Genomic DNA, 9,598 nt, shown 5'->3' with positions numbered 1-9,598 from the left:
GCAACCCTATATAGCAGGGTGGAGCTGCCACAGGTGGTTTTCTAGGCTGAGCAGATCACCAGGCCCTTCTCCCTTGGAGCTGCTGTGAGGTTGAACTGCCAACCTAGGACTCCAACACATAATTGGGAATGTACAATTTAATCCCTAACTCTCTCTGATGTCTCCTTCTGCTTTAGAAGGTTTCTTGCCTTTTTTTCCTTGGTGTGGTTGCCTTGAGCTGTCACTTGTTGGGAGAGTCTCCATATAACCCTGCCCAAGTGACAGCCAATAAAAAGCTGGGTTATGCTTCTTGTTATATTTCCTCTTCCTTGATCAACTCCCCAATCCCTAATTTACCACATAGTATAACATAGACCCTTCTAGCTAAGTATGCACAGAAATTACTGTTTTTAAATGGCTGTATATTCAGTGACATGTTTACTGTAGTTAGCTTTTATTACTCAATTCCTTTACTGGCATTTAGGTAGAATCAGCTACTTCCCCCCCCCCATTTTTATTGTATTTTAAGTGTACCATCAAATCAGATCTGACTGGTACAGGAGGGGATTTCCCCCTCCTTCTCCAGCAGAGCACCTGGTGGAGAATCAGCTATTAAAAATCATCCTGAAATAAGTTTTTTATATGTATAAAAATACATAAACATACATAAAAAAAGAAACTTTACATATAACATATTTACATGTACAATATTTTTTTGGGCCTGATTTCTAGGTGAAAGAGAATGCCCTATCTTCCCACTTATTCCTACCTAACAGCTTTCTGGCAGGTTTCCTGATAAATCAAGGAAAGACTTCAGTTTCAAAACATGCTGTGTAAGTTCATCTCTGAGTAGGTCCTGGCATACACTGTATATCAGGACTTAGTGAATTTCAAGACTGAAAGGATCTCTTGGCCTGCTTGTCTGGAAAGTGCCATGTTTCCATGGAGGCCTTTTGTCTTCATTGTTCTCAAAATTTCTTCTAAAATAAAAAAAAAATTGTACATCCCATTAAGTCATTTGGTGAAGAATGATCCCTAAGTAGTCTAATACACCAATAAATACAGATATTTAAAAATTCATCTAGCCAAACAATGAAAATTTCTATTAAATGAAATTGAACTTCAGATAGACTGGAACATTCTGTATCTTCAAAGTGTTGCTGAAAGATTGCAATGTAACCTACTCTGGAGTCAACTAAAAAAATGAATAGTCTTGTCATTACAGGGGAGGGTTCTGGGGGGCCATAAATCTATACTCTGTTATACTTCTAACCCAAAGGCAGAGACTCTGGTGAATTAACCAGTGGCTCCGAGGTTAGAAAGATGGTGGTCTCCTACCATGTGGTTTATAGCTCCAGAAATCCAATGGAAGGAAGGTCAGCTGAGTTGATTCTCACTCAAAGGCAATAAAAGTTATTACAGAAATTATCTGTTTGTGTATCTATGCATATTTACTTATTTTTGGCTCCAATCTCTGCCCAATACTTGTTTATAAACAAAAATGCCAGAAAAGGCAAACTGAACTCTTTTATATTACACAATGATAGTAAATGATGATAAAATATAGCAGTGTTGTAAGGATGGCACAGGGCCACGTAATATTTGTTTTGTCACACAAAGGATTGTTATGAGTCAGAAATTACTTGATGGCATTTACTACTGACAATAGTAGTATATGAAGCTGATTATTCGAAGGATTTTAAAAAGCAAATACTATTATAAATGAATGAAACTAGAGAGAACAAACTAAGAAAGGAGTTAACAAAAAATAAAATTAGGCGAGCTCTGGTGGCCTAGTGGCAAGAAACTGCATTGCAATCCCAGAGGTGCATGGTTTGAATCCATCAGATGCTCTTGTACCAGTCAGATCTGATTTGATGGTACACACACAAAAAAATAATAAAATTTTAAAAAAACCAAACCAGTAATCATGCTGCAGTTTGAGGACCTGGGGATATAAGGATTAAGATAAAAATCCACTGTGATGAACTGTAAGAGAGAAAAGACTAATTTGCTTTGGAAGTAATCTGAAAACCAAGATAGGAAAATTTATATGAGGCAGTAGCTTCATGAAAAACTTCAGGTGAACCGAAGAAAGTGTAGCAGAACTGTCCTGGGCATGAAGATTAGAACAGAGAGGCAAAATCCAAACTACTGAGGACAGGACCAAAGATGAAAGAAATGGAGATTCTGTGTTTGAATATTTGGAAAAAAGATAAATCTTTTAAAAGTCAGAAAAAATCTCAACATGAGAAAAGATGTTGCGAAAAATCTCAACATGAACGTTATACCTGTAATTAAATTAACAATTGTTATTTATGGACTTTTGGTGGCCTAGTTTTTAGGGAGCTGTGTTATCAAACCAAAGATAGGTGGTTCAAATCCACTAGCTGCTCTGAGGGAGAAAGACAGGCAGTCTCCTGTGCAATTTACAGTCTCTGAAAAATCTGCTGGAGGGTTCTGTTACTTACAACTTTTTATATTAACTGCAAAATAAATGGCTCAAGAAAAAACTGATCTGTCTTACCTGGATTGTTTTCTTTAATGGTAACTAGATAGAATAATCCTCCTGGTGAAAGCAGGTCTGCAGCCAGTGGGAAGAACCTGTCCATGACTTGTCGACCATCTCTGCCTCCTGCCCATGCTGCCTCTATTCCATTACTTCCCACCTGTGACCAATGAGAAGGGGGTTTTCTTTTGACTGGTGTTATATTTTGACTCATAAACAACCTTTTAAGCAAATGGTATTCACCAGATAACGGATTTTGTATTAGAGTTTTGAAAACAGTGCTCTACATATAATAAGAGCTTAATAGTTAAAACTTTTATGTTTAAATTGAACACCATGCATAATAGTTAAAAACACATAATTAGGAACTCAAAGTGAGAGTTTGAAACAAAGTTTCAAATAGTCCAACACATCTGGGTATCTTCTAGACATTTAAAGTCTAATTCCCAGACATCTTTTTTAAGGAAACCATTTATTTTACAAAGATGCACTGAAGAATTTGTTCCTCAATCTATATTCTAAAATGGAGTTTATGAGTTTGTAAAGTATTATAAATCTTTCCATTATAAGTTGTTTTCAAAATTAAAGGATATTTCATATTAATCACTCATTACTTTATCCTAAACAATTATTTTTTATTGTATGAAAAATTCAATTTTATACTAGTTTACTTACAAAGTTCATATACAGTGTTTTTCACTATGGATCTTTCCACTTTCCTTTACCCACCCTTTCCTCCACTCATCAAATTGTTTAAATTAAATTTTAAAATGTTTAAATTATTAGGAAGATCTGGTGGCCTAGCGGCAAGAAGCTGTACTTCAATCCTGAAGGCACATGGCTCAAATCCACCTGATGCTCTACTGGAGAAGGAGAGGCAATCGCCTCCTGTGCCAGTTGGATAGGATTCGACGGTACACAACCAAAAAAAGTTTAAATTATCACTTTATACACATATACGTATACATGTTATACATACATATATATGTATTATTTATATATATAAAATCATGTCTTCTGCTTTTATTCATTTAACATAGCAACTATATTTCCATAATATTTTCTCTTTTATTATATTAATATATATATTTTTTCAATGGAGTTAAGCTCATGCACACGCTTTTCAAGCTGCACTTTTTCCTTATCAGTGCTTTGCCTGTCTGTCCCTCCATTTCTCCCTCTCACTACCCACACCTTTTTTCTTTTTGCTAATGTTTTACAAAGAATAACAGTCTACATTTTTTTTTCCTGTATCTTGCTTTTTCTCATTAAAAAATGCCTTATGGAAACCCATTCATATTTGCAGTTCATTTTTAATGGTTACGGTTCATGGTAGATAAGTACCACAAGCTATTAACTCAATCTATTTGCTTAATTTCTTTGTATCTATTTCCAATTATTCTCATACTTGTCATCAAGTTTACCAATACAACTTTACATAAAGCTAAACTCAGGACTTTTATTTTTCAAGACTTGCCCCGGCAGATGTCTCTTTCTTGGCAACCTAGAGTTCTTTTTGCTTTCGCCTAGGCTGAATTCTCCCTTTTCCTGGGTCTCATGTCTCCCACTTTCTTAGTTTACTCCATATTTTGGTGGAGCCCCTTCTATAGATATTTTGTCAGGTAAAATCTGGTAACAACGTATCTACTGATGCCAACCTGCCAAATCTGTCTAAGTGCTGTAGATTGACTGTTCAGATGGTTCTCCTAGTCATTGGCTTTGACTTTCACCACTTTGTTGGGTGGGACTATGCTAATACCATGACTAAGATAAACAGTACTTTTTTGGTGAAAACATGCAAACAGGGTTTACCTAGACTTAAACTGTGCAAGAGGTCACTATCAGCTGGAAAGAACTGGAGAGTTTAGCACATGTCCTTTTGGACCAGAGATTCTCAGGCCAGAGAAAGACTTAAATAGAGCCATAACAAAGTGGTTTTGGACAATCAGAGCTAGGGCAAAGCTGGAATGGCTGCACCCTAAAGCCAGTACCGAGGGCCTTCCCCCAAGTTTGCTGGAGGACTGTGTGGGGGGTACGGTGGGAGCGGAACAGGACCCTCTGTAAAGAATGCAGCTGCAATTGGAATGGAGGTGGCCACACATGACCTCCACAAACTCCACAAAACGGGACAGTCCTCACCAGCAACATGCAGTATAAAATAAATTTTCATGAGGCCTGACATATCCTCCATGCCCTCGGAACTAATTATTCCAATCCTAACACCAACTGTCTATCTCAGGGCTCTTGCTACTATTCTACTACTGGGTCCACTAAATCCACTGCAACAGCCATAGAATATTCACAAACTATACTCACAATTATGGGGTTTACTGGTGAAGTTAACAGGTTACAATTCAGGCTGAAAACACAACACAGTTTTTCTGTCAAGACCGCTACTCATGCATGCTCACAAATCCTTCAACCTTCAGCCTCTTGGCTTTAGGTCAGTGTTACAAAGCTCTGAATCTTCTACAACCAAAAGAAGATAAAATAGATGAATGGGACCTTCTAAGAATCAAACCCCTCTGCACATCCAAACACTTCTCCAACAGGGTAAAAAGGGAAGCCACAGACATAAAAAAGTATTTGGTAATGACATGTCAGAAAAGGGACTTATATTTAGAATTTATAAAATACTTCAACATCAAAACAAGATAAAGGTAAAGAATCCAATTGAAAAATCGGCACAGGCTATGAACAGACACTTCACCAAAGAAGGCATTCAGATGGCCAACAAGCACATGAAGAAATGCTCAAAATCCCTAGCTCTAAGGGATATGCAAATCAACACAACTATGAGATATCATCTCACCCCAGTCAGAATAGCAAAATTTAACAGAACAGCAAGCAACAAATGCTGGCGAGGTTGTGGAGAAACTGGAGCAACCACTGTGGAAGGCGATGTGGCGCTTTCTCAGAAAGTTGCAAATAGAGATACCATTTGATCCAGCAATTCCACTACTGGGAATATATCCCAAAGAGACCATAACTGACATCCAAGCAGATATATGCATACCCATATTTATCGCGGCTTTGTCCACAATAGCAAGGAGTTGGATACAACCTAAGTGCCCATCAACAAACGAATGGATAGAGAAGCTGTGGTACATTCATACAATGCAATACTATGCTACATTGAAAAACAAGGGACTCATGCAATATTATTCAAAATGGGTGACCCTGGAAGACATGCTGAGTGAAATATCTCAGTCACAAAAGGACAAATACTGCATAGTGCCACTGTTGTAAAAAGGGACTGACATCGGGGTTGGAGAGGAGACTGAGAAAGATGGGATAAATAATATATGCTGCTTGAAACAGATGAGGGGGAAAACTATTTAAAAGGGATATGTGATTAGGTATTATTGTCATGACAGGAATCCTGAATGAAGGCTGCATAGTGGAGTAGACCTGGGAGGAGGGACTGTAAAACAATGAGAGAATTTTTCCTTTACTTTTCAAAGAGAAGAGTGAACTGGGGGGAGAGGGGTGGGCAGGGAGAAAAGTGCAACAATGAATGAATGGAAATCCAAAGTCTGTAAATTTTCATTAAAATTATTAATTAAAAAAAAAAAAAGCTCTGAGTCCTGCCATTTACAGTGTGTCCTCCCAAAAGCCTGGGTGTGACCCTGTGGGAAAGCAGTCCCAAGTCAGCTCTGTCTCCTATCAGTCTCTGATTCTCTGCTTCTACTGCTCCTGCTCTGAGGTCCTGGTCTGAATGGCACAGAAATCCCTTTTTCTCTTCTGCTCAATTTAAACCTGGCAGGATGGCAAAACTAACCAATCCCATGGGTCATAGTCTTCATGCCCTGTTTACATGTTCTCACCAACCACATGGTGAAAGTCAGAGGAAATGGTCTGAGGAAGCCATTTGAACAATAAACCCACTACACTACAGGCCTCAGAAGGATCAGCTTTGTACTATTTTGTGTTATGGGAACTCTACCATTTTCTGGAGTTAGTGGAGGTAGGATGATGAGGTTGCCCCATCCCCAGTGCTGTCCTTACTGTTTTTTTTTTTTTACCATCTCTTATAATTTTGCTCTATTCTGGACACAGAACCTTCAGTGCTGGGTCAGGTTGAAACAAGTTCTTAGGGTTGCTAAGCCACATTTATCTGGTGCCCTCTAGAAGATCCCCTGCACCAACCACTTTTGACAGGCAATGAAGGTTTCAATCTCTGAGGAATGCTCACTCAATACCATCACCATGTCATGGCAGGAATAATGTGGGTGTTGCTGTCAGCTTGCTAGCCAGCCCTATCACTGCACTTGCTCCTGATCCCTCACAGATCACAGGCACCATACTCCGTGTTTCTACAAGCCAGTGCGAACATCTTTTCCTATGTGTGAACTCCTATTCTTTTGGGAGTGGGTTCCTTTATTTCCATGCTCTGTGTGTGCTGAAATAGTTCACTTTCTTTCAAAACCACTGATTCAGGTCTTGACAGTTTGACTCATTATCTCTAAATCTATTGCCTAATGTTTTATTTTGTAAAACATGTTTTTAAACTAAAGGAAATCTTTGTTGTGCTGCACTTTGATCTTGCTTTCCAGCTAATTAATTGTTCAGCTCATGAGAGAGGATTTATGACTCTAGCTCTTTGTTGGAATCAGAACAGAGCCCGAGGCATCTACTCAATCACATAAGTCCAAGCAGCTGCAAGGCTTCCGAGAGGCACACAGCTTAGTGCTAGGAAGGAAGGCCATTCTGGCCACCGTGAGGTAAAATCTTTTTATTTACTAGTATACCCAGTTGGTAAACAAGATATATCATGATTTACTTATATGTTTCTCTTGTATTCAATGTAAATACATGTTTATACTGTTTGCCATCATAAATAAAAATGCAGAGAATGTATTTTTATTTCATTATTGAATGATTTCCTTAAATTGGTTCTCTTTGTTAGTAAGTGCTGTGGAGTTGTAGACAACTCACAGTGACCCTATGAACAAAAGTCCGGAACATGCATAACTTTAATCATTTCTCTAAGTTCACAGAGTTTCTGGAGGCAAGCTATTTTGGAAGTGGATACCACTTCTGCTTCCAGGCTTGTTTTGAGAGCTCCGCCAAACACTGTACATAATGGGTAACCATTATCGCATTTGACACGTCAGTGTCACAGTGTTTACCATCACAGCAACCATGAGCTACCTCTGTAGAGCAAATGGACAGACCAGTGCTTTACTACTTAGAAGAATGTTTGACTGAAAACAATTAAAACCAGGAGAGAGGGCCTGTAGGCCGGAAAGCCTAAATGCGTTTTTAAATACAGGCCAAATCCAATCAGCTCACACCCCAACTGCAAGAGCAACAGACCCCACCCAAGCCTCATCCAAAGCAGAAAAGACACCCTTGTAGAATCCAGATGATCTACTCATGTTCCCGCACTTTATAGCAGAAATTTGGTGTCATAGACTTAAGAGTATTGAACTGACACGTTTTTATCACTCTTGGTATATGCTCCTGTAGTGCATTCCTAGAGAGTTTCATTAAATTATTTTCCTCTTAGCTGCTTGCTCTTCACCTTGCATTCACAGTGAGTTCTATGTCAACAGGGCAATAGCTTCTTACTAGTCATAACAGTAGTAAGAAACTGTACTGCAAATCTGAAGGCAAACAAGTTCGAATCTATTAGGGATGCAGAGTCCTCTCCTTCCTCTCCCAGAATGGATACTGAGAGAATCCAGTAACAGGAAACAGCAATTATGCTTTTTCTCTCTGTGAAACTATCCTATCCCTATTTTCCCAGGAATAGTTATCTGAGACCCCAGACCACTTCCCTATCTTGAAGGAAGCATCTGTATTCATCCCCTTCCCCAGTGCCCATGTAAGAAAGTATAAAATTCTGCTCTCTTAGTGGGGGCTGGTCCTCTGCTTGAGAACCAGCCCACAGTTTCTCCTTAATAAACTTTTCTTTCTTCGCCTGCACTGGGTTCTGTCCTTCCTCAGCGACCTTATAGAATCCACCAGCTGGAGGGTCAGCTATGAGTCATTTCAACCAGGGAGAACACAGCACCAGCAGTGGTAATGGCCATCATAGGGCTCTTTCTGGTTTTGGTGGAGGTTTGGGATGAACATTCTTTTAAGTAGTACAGCAGTGGTCTATTTGTTGTACTGAAATAACCTGGAGTTGCTGTGATGCTGAACAACTGTGCCATAGTTGTATCAAACACCATAATGACTACCCATCGTGGGCAGTGTTCAGTAGAGCTCCCAGATTGATTCAGGTTTGGAAGCAGCAGTGACATGCATTTCCTAAACCACATGCCTCTGGAAACTCTATGAACTTGGAGAAATGATGATAGTTATTGAAAGGCTTCAGGCCTTTTGCTTATAAGGTCGCTACGAGTCATGCCTGACTTGATTGCAATCAACAACAGCAACAATGACAAATTTAACATTTATGTGTTGTCAAAATATCAACAGAAAATAAAATAAACGCAATATTAAAAGCAAAGCTAGTTTTAATTCACTGTCTAACTTTGCTTTGTCTGCCTCTTGAAATCAGGAACTGGTTGATACTGTTTATTTCAAGATGACTTCTTTTCTTTGTCTAAAATGAGAGAGAATTGACACCCTTTTCTCCCTTCCTGGTAAGAACCAGGAAAGGGGGAAATCTGTTTTAAGGTGAAATGAAGACAGGAAGACTTCAGAAAATTCCAGAGCAAATTTAAGGTTGATTAAGATTATCTATTTTGCAAATCTGTCAGTCATGATAAAAGGTATATCTATGTGTGTATTAAAGGTAGGATTTAACAGAATGCTCTAATATGAACAGGAATTTTAAGAATATATATGGATTACAGTTTATATTTCCATGTTTGTTTAAGGTTTCTTTCCTTTGTCTACCAATGATACTCAATTATTGACAATCAGGAATAAAACTTGAGCTGTAACAGCTTGTGTCTGTAACAGCTATTACCTTAATGAACGCATAAGAAGTTAATTTGATTTCAGAAACAAAATAGCTGAAAATATTTATGAAGAAATTTTGTTGTATGTCTTACCTCTTCAGGAGGAGTCACCACATAGGGAGGATTAAATACCAAAAGGTCAACCTTTCCCTTCAGCCGTGGTAGCAAGCCTTTGACCTAGATATATTTAATA

The 9,598-nt window shown here is 38.5% G+C and overlaps 1 protein-coding gene across 2 annotated transcripts in view; it reads right to left on the bottom strand.

Annotated features, from left to right (window-relative positions):
* Positions 1-852: 852 nt before the first annotated feature.
* LOC102872662 (hemK methyltransferase family member 2-like) overlaps positions 853-9,598 on the bottom strand; it is a 24,338-nt gene continuing 15,592 nt past the window's right edge. The window contains exons 4-6 of one of the 2 annotated variants that reach the window (XM_006899403.1): positions 9,499-9,582; positions 2,507-2,648; positions 853-959 (exon numbers count right to left, since the gene is read on the bottom strand). In XM_006899403.1, coding sequence (XP_006899465.1) covers positions 853-959; positions 2,507-2,648; positions 9,499-9,582 — 333 coding nt within the window. The remainder of the gene's footprint in view (positions 960-2,506; positions 2,649-9,498; positions 9,583-9,598) is intronic. The other variant, XM_006899404.1, reaches the window with a different exon arrangement.

This window comes from Elephantulus edwardii, unplaced genomic scaffold (genome assembly GCF_000299155.1).
Source record: "Elephantulus edwardii isolate Elephantulus edwardi_28Jun2011 unplaced genomic scaffold, EleEdw1.0 scaffold00256, whole genome shotgun sequence".
Taxonomy (NCBI): Eukaryota; Metazoa; Chordata; class Mammalia; order Macroscelidea; family Macroscelididae; genus Elephantulus; species Elephantulus edwardii.
Note: the sequence above shows the minus strand (reverse complement) of the source record. Positions and strands in the feature narration are given on the sequence as shown.